Source organism: Thermobia domestica, chromosome 2, assembly GCF_964235325.1.
Source record: "Thermobia domestica chromosome 2, izTheDome1.hap1.1, whole genome shotgun sequence".
Taxonomy (NCBI): Eukaryota; Metazoa; Arthropoda; class Insecta; order Zygentoma; family Lepismatidae; genus Thermobia; species Thermobia domestica.
In genome coordinates, this window is record NC_137455.1 from 353421034 (window position 1) to 353440087 (window position 19054).

General features: G+C 38.1%; 1 protein-coding gene across 1 annotated transcript in view; it reads right to left on the reverse strand.

The window, feature by feature from the left end:
• Positions 1 to 240: 240 nt before the first annotated feature.
• Positions 241 to 19054, reverse strand: part of LOC145679878 (proteasome subunit beta type-5-like) — a 39296-nt gene continuing 20482 nt past the window's right edge. The window contains exons 4-5 of the mRNA XM_081750387.1: positions 17215 to 17419; positions 241 to 537 (exon numbers count right to left, since the gene is read on the reverse strand). Of these exons, the coding sequence (XP_081606513.1) occupies positions 428 to 537; positions 17215 to 17419 (315 nt within the window). The 3' untranslated portion in view covers positions 241 to 427. The remainder of the gene's footprint in view (positions 538 to 17214; positions 17420 to 19054) is intronic.

Below are 19054 nucleotides of genomic sequence, written 5' to 3' on the forward strand. Positions count from 1 at the left end.
AGTGCATGTCTTCCGTAAGTTGCTTTCCGCTCAATCATGTATAGGTGGGAATTGTGCAGAGACAATGATGGGGCATACGTCAAAAGAAGTAGGTAGCTTCACCTACAGCATAAAGACCCAAATCATGTGGTTATGGCTGTCGCAAAAAGAGTTATCTTGGGGCATTCTGTATGTTAGAAATACAAAGCAACACCAGCATATATTATGAAGTATATTTTTATGTAAACTGAAGAACATTTTAAAAAATACAAGTTTTGGTTGTGATAAATACATTAAGGAAGATTCTATATAAAAAAAAAATAATAGTAAAACTGGTATATGTAAACTTAGTATTTGCTTAAAGAGACAGGAGATTTTCAGTTAATTTTACAAGAAAATTAGTCATGGACTCAATACAAACTTAACTCTATGTAATTGACAACAGAATTCATTGAAATGTTTCGTCAGTCTTGTCATATGGTCTGTACTTCTGATGCAACTGAAACACATCGTCTTCCGACATTATCTTCCACTCACTATCGTTGTTCATGTGATATACTGTAAATATATGAAAAAAAAAATATAGTTTAATACTGTAGATTACGTCAGGTATTTTACAAGGGTGAGAACATTCAAATAGAACTAATATTTTGTATCCAGAATATATAAAATTACTGCATAAATTGTTCAAACCGAAGTGTTTGAAAGGGTGAGATAAATCTCAACACTCCCTTTCGTCCCCACTCGCGTTCTCAGGTGAATTGAGGGGGTTAGCGCAACAGTGATCTAACCCACATTTTTAAAAATGGAGAAAACCAAGTTAAAGTTAAACACATGTGTTTTCTGTACAATATATGTATGTACAATGTATGACACATTCAACCACTTGTGCTTGCTTTTGTTATATTGTACAAAACGCCACATGTGTTTAAGTTTAACTTTCCATTTTTAAAAATGTGGGTTAGACCAGTGTTGTGCCAAACCCCTCAATTCGTCTTTCAAAAAAAGTATAAATACGAGATTCTCCATAAAGCCACCCGAGAAGAACAATGCCAATGACGATGTAACTATACGGTTTGGCTCAGTCAATTTTTAAGAAGAAATTTTTAACTTTTTAAATGAACCTCGCATAATAGTGCTTCCAAGAATTTTTCTCTCAGCCAACAAACGAATATGCATATATGTATGCACGTCTCGACTCCAACGGAAATCACAGAGTTCCTCTCTCCTTCCCATATAAGGACCTAAAATTCAGCACAATGGACAATCGTCGTCTCAAAACATTCCTGTCTATGGGCTGTCATGGCTATTTTTAGCTCTTGACATCACCAAACTGCGTAGCAAACCAATTCTTTTGCCTAGCAACAGGAGGGGACGGAAAGAAAAGGTGCAGTAGTCTGACTTACGCACACGGGGAAGCAACCACGAATGAATTAGTTGAGACGAATATACGACAAAAATGAAGTATTTGTTACATACGTTTAGTAAACTCTTATTTAGAAACCTGAACGAACAATTATAAAGCATGAGAAACGTCAAGTAATATTTTATTAAGTGCAACTGAATGTTATTTTAACAGTATGGATCTGGAGAACGGCATACCATTCAATTCGCTGCAAGGAGGATAGAAGAGAGCAACCCGCAACCTACAGGACAACACCCCTGGATATCCAATACAGTCTCCCTTTCCAGTGTCAAAGTGAGTAAGGAGTGTTAGTGAATTACAAAAATCTATCGAGTGACGAAAAATAACGAATAATTCGTGTCAACCGCGACAACCGCGTCTTCGATAATCAATGGGCTAAATTTAATTAAAATATAATCATTATTATCAAGTATCCCTTTGAAGTGCCAGTGATCTGTTATATGTTCATAAAGTTTTAGTGTTCTAAATTAAAAACCAAGAAAATCCAAAAATTGAGTATCCTTTCAATATGATAATTATGGTTTAAATTTACCTGTGTTAGTTTTAAGGAATAACTTAATTCATGTTTCTTTACAGCACGAGTGATTAGCGCCTATGCAACTTAGTAATACACACATTAATGAATTGCATTAGCGCTATAGAATACAATTAGAGTTAACTTTGTGCCGGTTTCCCGTAACGTTCTGACCGAACTCTGAACCTGTTGTCCGACGGCTATATGGTCAGTTGCAATGGTCGATCAAACCCACTAGACAATGCTAAAGAAGACATTCGAGCAGTGGAGAATCGAACCCCAGACCAAAGTAAATGCGTAAGCCCTCTTTGGGACCGTAGGACACGAACCACGTACAGTAACAAAAGGGTTTATCCCGAAAGAGAGTGAGTAGAATTGAACTCAATACTCTAGCATACGGTTGATCCCTATGTGAGACGTACCTGGATCGAACCCAGTACTGTTATATATGAGAAACAGACAGGGACAGACGAGAATCGAGCCCAGGACTGTACTATATGGTTTTCTCACGGAAACGTACCATGATTCGAACCCTAATACTGTCATAAAATGGCGCCCGAACAGGGACGTTCGGTAAAACCGCATAAGGGCGACGTTAATTGTATTTTATTAAGGTAAATTGTAGTGCCTCATTAGTGTTATTTAATTTTGTTGTTCTGGCATTAGTAAATTAATCATCATGTCCGTAAACAGAGAAATAATTCCTGTCTTGCATGAAATGCGAAAAATATGGAAAGAAACAGAGTACTTAATAGTAGAAAGTCAGTTCAGATATAGAAAAGAACCTTTTACATTGTTAGAAGTCGAAAATGCTTTAAAAGTAGACCAGGAAGTTTGCAAAATTCGTAAAAGAGCTAAACAGGAAATTGCAAAATCTCTTTTGGAAAGGAACATAGAATATAGGGCTGAAATTGAAGATAAAATTGTTGCTAAAATGCATGAAATACGCAAATCTGATTTCTATCGAAAGGTCAAAGATGAATGTATTCTTGAATCAGAATTTATTTCCTTGTCAGACATCAAAGGTAAATTGAAAGTTCACTATGAAAATTCAGACATTGTACGCACTGCAAAAGAAAGATTAGCTGAAAGAATATATAAAAGATATTCAAAGCAATACAATGTCAGTTGTAACAGGGATTCCAGCGATAATCAGAAAATAAATTGTCAAGTTGTACCACCAAAACGGGTTAGGTTTGCTGATCCTCTCGAAACTGCAATTTTTGCGCATACTCCTGTAAAAATTAATGAGTTAGAAAATTTTCAAGATCATGAGAATAGTAAAAGTAAAACAATACCATTAAAAATAGAACTTGCTGAAAGTAATTTAGAATTTGTTGAACGTGAGTTTGAAGGTATTTTGTGGGACTTTGCCCCCGTTGCTCAGAAAGCATACGCACGAACAGTGAAAAATGAGTGTGTTGAAACTTGTACTATTTTGCCATGTGTTAGGTCTCAGTCACCACCTATTGTAGTAAATCAAGCTAATATTGAATTTCTTGACAATGAATTTGAACAGGTTAAAGAAATATCTGAGTGTGAATTAAAGATAGAAAAACAAATCATTCCTGTTGTCAATCACGTTAACATTGAGTTAGGCCAAGCCAAAGAATTTGTTTTGTCTCTGTCAAATAGTTTTGTAGGAAGAAAAAAGAAGAACAACCCAGCTGTCTTGCAAACCCTACCAACCAAGTCGATCTCGTTTAGCGTAGCTCTGTGTGTGAGCGAGTGATCAGCTGTTCCAGCTGTCATTTGTTTGTTTTGTAAAGGAACAAAAAAATGCATTCATGGATGCAATGCGCGCTTCACTACAGAAAGGTTTATTAGAGTTGTAATAAATTGTGTTGAGGATGAAGGCAAAAGTGGCCTGCCCACGCAGTCTTGTAGTGTATGTTTGTTAGAGGAGAATCGCCTCTATGGCACCTTGCTAACCAGTAAATTAGAATGCGTTCCGTTTCACAAAACTTGTTTATTTTTTGTGTATGTTAGGGTGGTAGAGATTTGCCAAGAGAAGAGTAGTTTTTCAAGCTGTGAGTTGAAAGTCAAAAACATACAGATGAAACAAATGAACTATGTTATCTTTTGCGTTGTTACTTGCACTCAAGTTGTGTACTTAGAAGATAGTACAAACGGCTTTACGCCAGGTAGGCCTAATGGTAATGAACATAACTCAATAACGTGGGAAAAGAAACTGAAAACCTGTCAAGAATATTTTAGTAAATTACGAAATGTTGTTTGTCAAAGGGCAAGAAAATATAGTTCACAGGTTCAATGTGGCAAAAAGCACCGGCAACATAAAAAGAAAGTACGTAAAGTCAGACGAAAACTAAAAAGAGTTAAACGTATGCTGTATTGTTTTTCAAAATTTTCCAAGTATGTTCGTAAACGTTCTTTCAAAAATAAATGTAATAGTTGCACTAATGCTCAGGCAAGTAGTTGTAAATGTCAAGTTGTGTCGTCGCATCACGGTGATCAAAATTCCAAATCAAATCACACTAGTAACTTAGCGATCCGTGACGTAGTAGAAGGGTCAGGTGCTGGCCACTCATCACCTGTAGACAAATATCACGAACCTTTTCAGGAAGAAGGTGGTAATTGGGTGAATAAATCTTTTACGTCTAAGCGATCTGAAAGTGAACGTAATGGTAAAATTAAATATCAGTCACCGAATACTGTCAGTAATGTGTTATCAGCTGATCGTGACGTCATAACCAAAGCTAAGTATACAGGTAAATGGAAAAACCTAGTGAAAAGAAAAAAGCAATCTAGGGTTCATTCTGAATACCGTAAAACTAGTGCACAGCGAAAATTATCACAAAAGAAAAGTAATTGCAACTCAAAAAGTGATAAATTAGTCAATTTCTTGTGCTATGCAGCAGTCATACATGTTGAGAAACCATTCACACTATTTGTTTATTGGCAAATAAAACCTTTAAAAATTGTTTTTGTGTTGAAAAAACCTCGAAATTTTTAACTTTTTAAATGAACCTCGCATAATAGTGCTTCCAAGAATTTTTCTCTCAGCCAACAAACGAATATGCATATATGTATGCACGTCTCGACTCCAACGGAAATCACAGAGTTCCTCTCTCCTTCCCATATAAGGACCTAAAATTCAGCACAATGGACAATCGTCGTCTCAAAACATTCCTGTCTATGGGCTGTCATGGCTATTTTTAGCTCTTGACATCACCAAACTGCGTAGCAAACCAATTCTTTTGCCTAGCAACAGGAGGGGACGGAAAGAAAAGGTGCAGTAGTCTGACTTACGCACACGGGGAAGCAACCACGAATGAATTAGTTGAGACGAATATACGACAAAAATGAAGTATTTGTTACATACGTTTAGTAAACTCTTATTTAGAAACCTGAACGAACAATTATAAAGCATGAGAAACGTCAAGTAATATTTTATTAAGTGCAACTGAATGTTATTTTAACAGTATGGATCTGGAGAACGGCATACCATTCAATTCGCTGCAAGGAGGATAGAAGAGAGCAACCCGCAACCTACAGGACAACACCCCTGGATATCCAATACAGTCTCCCTTTCCAGTGTCAAAGTGAGTAAGGAGTGTTAGTGAATTACAAAAATCTATCGAGTGACGAAAAATAACGAATAATTCGTGTCAACCGCGACAACCGCGTCTTCGATAATCAATGGGCTAAATTTAATTAAAATATAATCATTATTATCAAGTATCCCTTTGAAGTGCCAGTGATCTGTTATATGTTCATAAAGTTTTAGTGTTCTAAATTAAAAACCAAGAAAATCCAAAAATTGAGTATCCTTTCAATATGATAATTATGGTTTAAATTTACCTGTGTTAGTTTTAAGGAATAACTTAATTCATGTTTCTTTACAGCACGAGTGATTAGCGCCTATGCAACTTAGTAATACACACATTAATGAATTGCATTAGCGCTATAGAATACAATTAGAGTTAACTTTGTGCCGGTTTCCCGTAACGTTCTGACCGAACTCTGAACCTGTTGTCCGACGGCTATATGGTCAGTTGCAATGGTCGATCAAACCCACTAGACAATGCTAAAGAAGACATTCGAGCAGTGGAGAATCGAACCCCAGACCAAAGTAAATGCGTAAGCCCTCTTTGGGACCGTAGGACACGAACCACGTACAGTAACAAAAGGGTTTATCCCGAAAGAGAGTGAGTAGAATTGAACTCAATACTCTAGCATACGGTTGATCCCTATGTGAGACGTACCTGGATCGAACCCAGTACTGTTATATATGAGAAACAGACAGGGACAGACGAGAATCGAGCCCAGGACTGTACTATATGGTTTTCTCACGGAAACGTACCAGGATTCGAACCCTAATACTGTCATAAAATGGCGCCCGAACAGGGACGTTCGGTAAAACCGCATAAGGGCGACGTTAATTGTATTTTATTAAGGTAAATTGTAGTGCCTCATTAGTGTTATTTAATTTTGTTGTTCTGGCATTAGTAAATTAATCATCATGTCCGTAAACAGAGAAATAATTCCTGTCTTGCATGAAATGCGAAAAATATGGAAAGAAACAGAGTACTTAATAGTAGAAAGTCAGTTCAGATATAGAAAAGAACCTTTTACATTGTTAGAAGTCGAAAATGCTTTAAAAGTAGACCAGGAAGTTTGCAAAATTCGTAAAAGAGCTAAACAGGAAATTGCAAAATCTCTTTTGGAAAGGAACATAGAATATAGGGCTGAAATTGAAGATAAAATTGTTGCTAAAATGCATGAAATACGCAAATCTGATTTCTATCGAAAGGTCAAAGATGAATGTATTCTTGAATCAGAATTTATTTCCTTGTCAGACATCAAAGGTAAATTGAAAGTTCACTATGAAAATTCAGACATTGTACGCACTGCAAAAGAAAGATTAGCTGAAAGAATATATAAAAGATATTCAAAGCAATACAATGTCAGTTGTAACAGGGATTCCAGCGATAATCAGAAAATAAATTGTCAAGTTGTACCACCAAAACGGGTTAGGTTTGCTGATCCTCTCGAAACTGCAATTTTTGCGCATACTCCTGTAAAAATTAATGAGTTAGAAAATTTTCAAGATCATGAGAATAGTAAAAGTAAAACAATACCATTAAAAATAGAACTTGCTGAAAGTAATTTAGAATTTGTTGAACGTGAGTTTGAAGGTATTTTGTGGGACTTTGCCCCCGTTGCTCAGAAAGCATACGCACGAACAGTGAAAAATGAGTGTGTTGAAACTTGTACTATTTTGCCATGTGTTAGGTCTCAGTCACCACCTATTGTAGTAAATCAAGCTAATATTGAATTTCTTGACAATGAATTTGAACAGGTTAAAGAAATATCTGAGTGTGAATTAAAGATAGAAAAACAAATCATTCCTGTTGTCAATCACGTTAACATTGAGTTAGGCCAAGCCAAAGAATTTGTTTTGTCTCTGTCAAATAGTTTTGTAGGAAGAAAAAAGAAGAACAACCCAGCTGTCTTGCAAACCCTACCAACCAAGTCGATCTCGTTTAGCGTAGCTCTGTGTGTGAGCGAGTGATCAGCTGTTCCAGCTGTCATTTGTTTGTTTTGTAAAGGAACAAAAAAATGCATTCATGGATGCAATGCGCGCTTCACTACAGAAAGGTTTATTAGAGTTGTAATAAATTGTGTTGAGGATGAAGGCAAAAGTGGCCTGCCCACGCAGTCTTGTAGTGTATGTTTGTTAGAGGAGAATCGCCTCTATGGCACCTTGCTAACCAGTAAATTAGAATGCGTTCCGTTTCACAAAACTTGTTTATTTTTTGTGTATGTTAGGGTGGTAGAGATTTGCCAAGAGAAGAGTAGTTTTTCAAGCTGTGAGTTGAAAGTCAAAAACATACAGATGAAACAAATGAACTATGTTATCTTTTGCGTTGTTACTTGCACTCAAGTTGTGTACTTAGAAGATAGTACAAACGGCTTTACGCCAGGTAGGCCTAATGGTAATGAACATAACTCAATAACGTGGGAAAAGAAACTGAAAACCTGTCAAGAATATTTTAGTAAATTACGAAATGTTGTTTGTCAAAGGGCAAGAAAATATAGTTCACAGGTTCAATGTGGCAAAAAGCACCGGCAACATAAAAAGAAAGTACGTAAAGTCAGACGAAAACTAAAAAGAGTTAAACGTATGCTGTATTGTTTTTCAAAATTTTCCAAGTATGTTCGTAAACGTTCTTTCAAAAATAAATGTAATAGTTGCACTAATGCTCAGGCAAGTAGTTGTAAATGTCAAGTTGTGTCGTCGCATCACGGTGATCAAAATTCCAAATCAAATCACACTAGTAACTTAGCGATCCGTGACGTAGTAGAAGGGTCAGGTGCTGGCCACTCATCACCTGTAGACAAATATCACGAACCTTTTCAGGAAGAAGGTGGTAATTGGGTGAATAAATCTTTTACGTCTAAGCGATCTGAAAGTGAACGTAATGGTAAAATTAAATATCAGTCACCGAATACTGTCAGTAATGTGTTATCAGCTGATCGTGACGTCATAACCAAAGCTAAGTATACAGGTAAATGGAAAAACCTAGTGAAAAGAAAAAAGCAATCTAGGGTTCATTCTGAATACCGTAAAACTAGTGCACAGCGAAAATTATCACAAAAGAAAAGTAATTGCAACTCAAAAAGTGATAAATTAGTCAATTTCTTGTGCTATGCAGCAGTCATACATGTTGAGAAACCATTCACACTATTTGTTTATTGGCAAATAAAACCTTTAAAAATTGTTTTTGTGTTGAAAAAACCTCGAAATTTTTAACTTTTTAAATGAACCTCGCATAATAGTGCTTCCAAGAATTTTTCTCTCAGCCAACAAACGAATATGCATATATGTATGCACGTCTCGACTCCAACGGAAATCACAGAGTTCCTCTCTCCTTCCCATATAAGGACCTAAAATTCAGCACAATGGACAATCGTCGTCTCAAAACATTCCTGTCTATGGGCTGTCATGGCTATTTTTAGCTCTTGACATCACCAAACTGCGTAGCAAACCAATTCTTTTGCCTAGCAACAGGAGGGGACGGAAAGAAAAGGTGCAGTAGTCTGACTTACGCACACGGGGAAGCAACCACGAATGAATTAGTTGAGACGAATATACGACAAAAATGAAGTATTTGTTACATACGTTTAGTAAACTCTTATTTAGAAACCTGAACGAACAATTATAAAGCATGAGAAACGTCAAGTAATATTTTATTAAGTGCAACTGAATGTTATTTTAACAGTATGGATCTGGAGAATGGCATACCATTCAATTCGCTGCAAGGAGGATAAGAAGAGAGCAACCCGCAACCTACAGGACAACACCCCTGGATATCCAATACAGTCTCCCTTTCCAGTGTCAAAGTGAGTAAGGAGTGTTAGTGAATTACAAAAATCTATCGAGTGACGAAAAATAACGAATAATTCGTGTCAACCGCGACAACCGCGTCTTCGATAATCAATGGGCTAAATTTAATTAAAATATAATCATTATTATCAAGTATCCCTTTGAAGTGCCAGTGATCTGTTATATGTTCATAAAGTTTTAGTGTTCTAAATTAAAAACCAAGAAAATCCAAAAATTGAGTATCCTTTCAATATGATAATTATGGTTTAAATTTACCTGTGTTAGTTTTAAGGAATAACTTAATTCATGTTTCTTTACAGCACGAGTGATTAGCGCCTATGCAACTTAGTAATACACACATTAATGAATTGCATTAGCGCTATAGAATACAATTAGAGTTAACTTTGTGCCGGTTTCCCGTAACGTTCTGACCGAACTCTGAACCTGTTGTCCGACGGCTATATGGTCAGTTGCAATGGTCGATCAAACCCACTAGACAATGCTAAAGAAGACATTCGAGCAGTGGAGAATCGAACCCCAGACCAAAGTAAATGCGTAAGCCCTCTTTGGGACCGTAGGACACGAACCACGTACAGTAACAAAAGGGTTTATCCCGAAAGAGAGTGAGTAGAATTGAACTCAATACTCTAGCATACGGTTGATCCCTATGTGAGACGTACCTGGATCGAACCCAGTACTGTTATATATGAGAAACAGACAGGGACAGACGAGAATCGAGCCCAGGACTGTACTATATGGTTTTCTCACGGAAACGTACCAGGATTCGAACCCTAATACTGTCATAACGAAACAAGGATAATATAAAGATAACCAAGAAAGTTCTGTCTCTTTTTCTGGAGGTATGTGTTCTACTGGCCCTCACACCGTGAGTTGAATGCGAATGTAGATAAGGCGAAGATCAGTTGTTGGTGTGTGCATATTCAACATACTACTTGGTTGTGGCAGTTCAGTTACACCGTGGCGTGGGACGGCGTAAGGACGGAGTGAACATGGGATCTCCACAGAGCGTCATAAGGGCTTGTATACTCTACGCGTTCAAACTGGGGTCAAACGCCGACGCAGCGGGCGGAAGATATGTCAGGCCTTTGGTGAGGATGTTGTGACTACGCGGACAGTGCAGCGGTTTAACAAGTTTAAGGACGATGACAAAACAGTAGAAGACGCACCACGTGCTGGAAGACCAACACATGTACAACATGAAGATCTTCAGGCAGCAATTGAGATGAACAGTGACCAGACATGTGAGGAACTGGGACTACAATTCAGTGTGAGTGGAGAAACAATCTCCATCAACTTGGGAAGCACTACAAGTTGGGTCTATGGGTCTCACAAGATTTGACTCCGGGCCCGAAGCCAACGCGAGCAGACACCCGAGAAGAAGCCATTTCTGGACAGGGCGTTGACATGTGATAAGAAGTGGGTTCCTGTGCGAAGCTCCACGGGGCCATCATTGGTTAGCATCTCATGAACTGGTTTCAAAACAGCCGAAACCAGCACTGCACTAGAAGAAGGTCCTACTGTGTGTTTGGTGGACTGCTCGCGGAATCGTGCATCGGGAACTGCTATCAGCTGGTTAGAGCATCAATGCAATTGTGTACTGTCAGCAATTGAGCCATGTTCAAGGAAAGCTCAAAACTCTTGAGATACTCTCCAGCTCTTCTGAATAGCAAAGGGGTCCTTCTGTTACAGGACAACGCTAAGCCCCACGTAGCTAGGATGTCCCAGGACATCATTCTACGCCTTGTATGGTAAACACTATTGCATCCGCCATACTCCTCAGACATTGCACCATACGATTATCATCTGTTCCACTCCTTGGACAATCACCTTAAAGGAAGCCAGTTCAAATCCCTAGTAACGGTGCAAAATGCACTTGATACCTTCTTCGCTCTCGGCTTACCAAGTTCTACCGCGATGGAATCCACGGCCCTTCAGAACGTTGGCAGAAGGTCTTCGATGTTGATGGGGACTATTTTGATCTTCCAGGTACGTCTTAGGTGACATACCGATGTCGAAGGTGGTGTGTGAAAAAGCGACATAACTTTCTTGGTTACCTTTATACAAAGCTGTTCATTGGTCGTCGTTCATCTCCCTACATCGCTATACAGACTCTGCCATTCGAGCGTGAAAAGATTTCAACAGCAATCGAAGCATCTGTCAAGTGTGAACTACATGATGTAATTCGATTGCAAAACATATCGAATGTAATCGAAGCGCCCGCCAAGTATGAACTATATCATGTAATTCGATTGCTTCAGGCGAAAGATTATAATACAGCCACAATTGATTATCGAATGAGTAGGTATAAGGACTATGGGCAGAACTTTATAAGTGTTGGCTGTGTACACGATAAATGCAGAGAATCTAAAGTATACCTAGAATTTACGGACGCATACTACGAAAGTATCTAACGATAGAAGCCTGTAGTTGCAGACGACATTGCTGAACGCAGTATTGCCAGATTGGGCGATTTTAAAAGGCTCTCGCTAGCAAAATTTCAAATTGGGGACACGCTACTTTTGGGGCTAATTTTAATTATCTGCAGGCTATAACTCTTAAGAAATCGCTACTATTTTCTATATACAATAACAATTTTCTGCTTTGAGTATTTTATTCACAATGATCAATGAAAAATAGTTTTACTAAAACTAACATGTTCGATACTAATTCAATTTTTGTTTTAGTAGTTTTTAAATCTCCATACATGATAACACCAGATTTGTTGAGTTTGTGCTGTTGCAGATCACTGACCGTGTTGCTGTCTTACGGCCTAATAGTTGAACCGAGTTGAGTAAACGTGAACATTGTACATGCAATTGTGTTACTTTATTAGTCACATTAACATAATGAGTAAATGGAGTAAGTACAATAAAAAATTCCCAAATCCATGGTTGTCAGATAAAGAATTTAGCAAATGAATTAAAGAAGTGAGGAATATCAATGAAGAAGTATACTGTAAACGTTGTAAAATGTATTGGAGATCCTAAGCAAAGATGTCTCCTTGGAAATAAGAAGGATCGCTCATTTTATACCATCATTGTCAGCTTAGTTCATTGTACACTGCTTGTTCTACTGCTCCTGACGGAGTATGGAGTTTGCTGTAACACGCTACCGCCACCAGTCTGAAACTGCGGTCGCCGCCTGACCGTTGCCAATCCAAACATATGACGTATTTAAAACACCAGATGTTTCCATTAAATCGATTAGTGAAAGTATATAGATGCAAAATAATTCATTTTTATGTTTGGGCTACAAAAACTTCAAATCCGTCACTTTTAAAGCACAACCACACTACTTTTTAATCTTCAGATCTTGGGCAACACTGGCTGAGCGCGTGACTCATGTAGTTCGTCAAAGGCTTGGATTATGATTTCTGAATTATCTGATCTTAGAATATCGGAAAACTCAGCAGTAGCCTGCAGAAATCGAATTCATCACTTAGTTCACACTTGGCGGGCGTTTCGATTGCACCAGACCAAAGGTGTCGAAACTCATGAAGTTGGCGCTCACGAGTTCGGAACTCACGCTCACTTCGTGAGGTTGAGGTCGAGTGAGCGTGAGATCAGACTGGTTATGAGAGCGTGAGGTCAGGCTGGTGATGTGAGTGTGAGTTCGAGTGAACGTGAGGTCAGACTGGTGATGCGAGCGTGAGGTTGAGTGAGCGTGAGGTCAGACTAATGATGTGAGAGTGAGGTCGAGTGAGTGTGAGGTCAGACTAATAATGTGAGAGTGAGGTCGAGTGAGCATGAGATCAGACTGATGATGTGGGTGTGAGGTCAGACTGGTGATGTGAGCGTGAGGTCGAAATGAGTTTGTGAGCGTGAGGTTGAGTGAGGTTAGATCAAAGTAGACACCTGGTTCTTCCAATAGCAGGGAAAAATATATTGTAATTCGAAAACACTGTAGATTTTTTGTTCTCTACACAAAAGCTATCTGTGTTTTCTTTGTCTGAAGATAACACCTGCTGTGAAACGACCATAGGTAAGCAGAGAGTATCTTTGGTCCGCTACCTTTTTTCATTGGACCCGTCGATGTACAAAATTTTAACAATACAAAATATTCATATACAAAAACCTTATTTTATAAATATCTTCGTTTTTGTACAAATTTTAATGCATTTTCACTTTGTATCCTGTAAAGAAAGATGTGCATTGTTACAAATTCATTTTTTAAAATAAATTTACAGAAAAAGATTAATTTGAGTTTTACAATACGAGCTATTCAATAATACAAGAAATTTGTTTCGAATTTTCGACTGTACGCAATAGTTTTAATATTGAAACTACTGAGAGTGTCTCTAAAATGACCAGAATAATCGTTTGGATTGCTAAAATTTATCAAGATAGAGATTGGTAAGGTGGCAGATATCGAGGGTCACATGCGAAAGAGAACTTAGGGAAGGGGGCGAAGCGCATCATAAGGACCGGTCTCTATGCAAATGTCTACTGCAAGTATAAGATTAAAATTTCACTTAACTTCGACCAGTGATTCAAGCCATAGATTTACAAATTCAATTATTTCTGGGAGAGCTTCATTTTTACTTTTATTATTATTATTATTATTATTATTATTATTATTATTATTATTATTATTATTATTGAACTTTGACTCTTTTGGGAAGCTGCAGTGGTTCAGTGGTAGAGCGTTCACCTCTGGTGAGTAGGGATCCAGGTTTGATTCCAGCCCTCGCCAAGTGGACTTTGTGGTGGACAAACACCGTGTGCGTGGGTTTTTTTACGGTTCTCCCGTTTCTTCCCACTTTCTTCATTCCACTATTTCATCCATTATTTCATCATCACCGCTTCCTTTGGCCTAACCGGCGTAACCGTGGGACGTTAAACTCAAAGATTTCATTTAGAATGGAGGGTTACGAGAGATGACAACTATTCTTAGATGCCTAACCAGATTCCGAAACCTACTTCTGGCTAGTTCTTACCTTTTTTGCAATATGTATTGAATCCGCAAGTTGTAATGTACTTCTAACATTTTCGATTTCGGTGGAAAGATAAGGATGGTAACTAAAGGTATTGTTGGGATGTTTAGTTGATTGAAAAAAAAAAAAAAAACGCTTATCTCTATTACAGTTTTTTACTTTATAGTGATCAACGTTAGAACCGGACGTGGTTGATTTCTGCCATTTTCAGTTTGAATAGAAGGTTAAGAGTGAATGTGAGAACTTTTCTTAGAAAACTAAATAGATTTAAAAAAACACTATCTTTATATATATATAGTCTTACTTCTATGTAGATCAATACTGAGACTGGAAGTTGTAGTAAATTTATATCACTTCCGATTTTAGTACATTGTTAAAGATGGAGATGAAAGGTCTTCTTGGGATGCTGGATCAATTGCAAGAAATCATGTCTCGCTATATGTTACTTACTGTCTTTGCTCTATAGTAATCGATGTTAAACGGAAAATGACTAATTTCTACTTCTATCCATGGGTAAATCATCTTCTTCAACGACCTTTTCGAAATAATTATTTTAGCTAACGATCCCAGGAGACGGAATTCAATACTGCATTTAGTAGTTCGCGTGTAAAGCAAAAGTCGTACAGGCGTACAAACTAATATTACAATATTGTAAATCCCACTTGGATGATCCTGATAAATCGAAGTTTGTCATATTTGGTTGTATTAGGTAGTAATCCTATGGAACAGAGAACGTTGAAGTATTGAAAGTCTAGGCAGTGTTATATGAATAGTTTTCGTTATGTTGAGAAAGTGGTATTGATATACCTTGATATTGAAAACATGAAAACATCGAAAATTATCCAAATACTGAAAACTATCGAAAAATCGACATCAAAAAAATCCCGACATTTCAAACTATCTATCGATACATCGAAATATCGCAAGTCCTGCCCACGACCCTGTGCACCAAATGTGCGCGTGCTAGCCAATAGGCTAGCGGGAAGAGCTGTGCCCGAACTCACGAAATCGGCGCTCACGAGTTCGGAACTCACGCTCACTCGACCTCAACCTCACGAAGTGAGCATGAGGTTGAGTGAGTGTGAGGTCAGACTAGTGATGTGAGCGTGAGGTCAGGCTGGTGATGTGAGCATGAACTCAGACTAGTTATGTGAGCGTGAAGTCAGACTGGTGGTGTGAGCGTGAGGTCAGAACGGCGAGGTAAGCGTGAGGTCAGACTGGTGGTGTGAGTGTGAGGTCGACTGAGCGTGGTCAGACTGGTGACGTGAGCGTGAAGTCGAAGTGAGTTTATGAGCGTGAGGTCGAGTTAGCATGAGATCGAAATGAGTGTGTGAGCGTGAAGTTGAGTGAGGTTAGATCAAAGTGGTCACCTCTGCACCAGACATGTTTTCACTCTCTCTCACTCCACAATGATTCAATGGCAGAGTCTGTTTATGAAAGTGGAATAGGTGAAGGACTTTATATCCCGAACTTTCATTAGACTCTACCGAACAAAACGTTGCAATATACTTAAATAACAATAATATCTGGCATAGATCTACTTGTGTTAACTTTCGCTTGAGCAAAATGTCTTTGCGTAGCGCAACATGGACAATGTGTTGTTGTTGTTTCTAGCAGGGGCGGGCTGTAATATTTTAATGTCCTCCAAGTTTACAATAATTAGTTTAATTACATTCATTATTAAGATTTAAATGCTCATATACTGCAGTGTAAATGCTCATATACTGCCAAATACAAGTCAAATAATCAACAGTCCCTGCAAAAACACTAACAGAGTAAAAGAAGAAAAATCATATACAAATAGGTAAAGCTGTACAAGGGTACATTGTTAGAAAAGTTTTCTTCCTACATTTTTGCTCTGCAAAGGATTCTATTATGTCATTAAACGATAACTTTCTGACCAGACATGATTCAATAGATAACAAGGCAAGAACATTAAGCTTCTGCTGTGTCATGTTAGAACTCACTGGACTTTTTAACCATTTAAATTTAGAAAACTATATTTTGCCTCGCCAGTACAATTCGTAACAAAAGGAGATACATAAATTCTATACTCAATGGAGATATTTGGGAAAACTGGTGCTCACTCTCTCACAGAATGAGTATCGTAAAGACACTGGTGGAAGAAGATTGAACTAAAGCGATACCGCGAGCGTAGCGAGCGGGAAAAAATTAGCATGGATCTGAAGCCTATAATATAATAAGTTGATTGCTATATTTTAGTATTGAAGAGAGGGATTTTTTGGGGCCCCCGGAGCCTGGGCTCCATTGGCTCCGCCCTTAATCCGCTCCTGGTTTCCAGTTCTATATATACATTTACTTACCAATCACTTTGTCCCCGCTCATACTGTCGCGAAACGTTGCATGATAAATCTATATATACAGGGTGTAAAGAAAGTTTGTTTACAATGCTTGAGAGGTGATTCTACAGATGAAAACAAGTAAAAATGTCTATGTAACACAATGTTCATCTCGGTCTCCTAACCGAGTTACGGACGTCCAAAAGGGTGAGAAAATGAACTTTGAAGGCTAATTCTGGCAAAACGACAAGAGATAGAAGGGCGGTGTTAGGCGGCCCACACAGACTCTCAATATGGACTATCCAAAGATACGAAGATTAGATGTATACAAGACGAGCGCAAGGGATTCCCCAAAGGATGCCTCACTTTGCCCTCATAACGTCCGCGGCATGCTTCGCATCCTTTGGGGAATCCCTTGCGCTCGTCTTGTATACATCTAATCTTCGTATCTTTGGATAGTCCATGTTGAGAGCCTGTGTGGGCCGCTTAACACCGCCCTTCTATCTCTTGTCGTTTTGCCAGAATTAGCCTTCAAAGTTCATTTTCCCACCCTTTTGGACGTCCGTAACTCGGTTAGGAGACCGAGATGAACATTGTGTTACATAGACATTTTTACTTGTTTTCATCTGTAGAATCACCTCCCAAGCGTTGTAAACAACCTTTCTTTACACCCTGTATAAATTTACTTACCAATCACTTTGCCTCCGCTCATACTGTCACGAAACGTTGCATGGTAAATGGCTCTCCGACCCAATTCCACAGCCTCCGCCACCGTCATGTTGGGTTTGAAATCGGAATCGTATACACCATAAGCATATAACATCCCAGAACCTACGCTGAATGCATTACCCTTCATTCGTTGTCCCTGGCCATCAATATAGTACAGTGATGGTTCCTGAAAAATAAAAGAGAATAAATTATAATACCAGTATTATGGCTAAAAAATACGATTTCTGTTTCAAACAGTATACAAATTCCTATAAAGATAATTATATACTTATCTTTATTGTTATATTATATAGTTATAACCTATAGTATTCGCGCCGAGTCGTGAAGCTTGACCTATATCTACCGATTTCACCACCCAATAGAACGCGAGGGGGTGTTCCAGTCGTCAACCCCCACCCATCAAATTTTGTCAGAGTCGTCTCTCGCACTACACGGAAAACATCTCCCAAAAGTACAGTGTTGTCGGATTGGGGCCAAGTTCCGTTTTTACTTGTCTTTTTTTTTTTTTTTTTTTTTTGTTGTTGCGTTATATTTTCGTTGTTACTATTCGTGTTATTGTTACCGTTTTAGAATAATTGTTACAGTGGTTATTGTTGTGCAGTGTTATTATTGGTAATTTTGAAATGCTTTTTTAAATACTCATTTTCTATCTCTTCAAAGTTTGGCAACATTGTTGGTGAATTTCAGCTGTTTGACGTTTCTCCAAGTGTGCGCTCGGGAAGCGGCTCCACGAATTGTACCGAAGTTTTCCGATTCATCGGAGCTCAAGCAAAACATTGCTGTGATTGGTTTAGAGCCCAAACTTCACGACTGGGCGCGAGTACTATAGCACAGGCCGACGACTGTTTCAAAAAAATAGGCCTGTAGATTTATTATCTTGAACAATAATGCACTTCATAAGAAAAGTCAAAAATAAAATTTGCTTAATATCTAACTAGCAGCACTGATAACCCGAAAATTTTGAGGAAAAATTAAATATCGTTTAATAAGGGGATCAAAAATCAGTGGGCAAGAAAACCAGGCTAGCGATAAATTCACTGCAGATGACCTTAATAATCGTTTTTTGTGACATTAAAGGTCTTTAGCAATGCAGATCCTAAAACTACAGATATAATAGGGAAAACCGTTATAGAAGTACAGCAAAAGTGCCTTTATTTGAATGTGTTAGTCCTCTAACTGTCATGAAGGATATCAACAGAATAAAATCAAACGCTACTGCTGTGGATCAGGTTAAATTTATTAAAAAAAAATAAATAAATACTGTTTGTACTAAATTCAGTTACTAATACTTCAACATTTCCCTTATGAGCGACACCTTTCCCTCTGCCTGGAAAACAGTGGAAGTTCTAATGTTTCTCAATACCCTTAATGTCGTAAATATTAATGACTTTTTGCTCTATTAGTATTTTACCTCCTCTTTCAGAGGCATTACAATATATTGTTAGTGATCAAACTCATCTAGCGGGGCCGCGGTGGCTCAGTGGTAGAGCGTTCACATATGGTGCATGAAGTCCTTGGTTCGATCTCAGCTCGCGCCAAGTGAGCTTTGTGGTGGACAAACACCGTATGCTTGGGTTTCCACGGGGTTCTTCTGTTTCCTCCCACTTTCTTCATTACACAATTTCATTCATTTCTCATCATCGCCGTTTCCTTTAGCCTAGCCGGCATAACCGTGGGATGTAAAACTTAAAGATTTCATTTCATTTGTTTTCAAATTCATTTAGTGAAAAAGTAATACTGTGATCCGTTTCAATTACGTTTCCAGAAATATCACAGTACTGTCACAGCTCTTACTCATGTT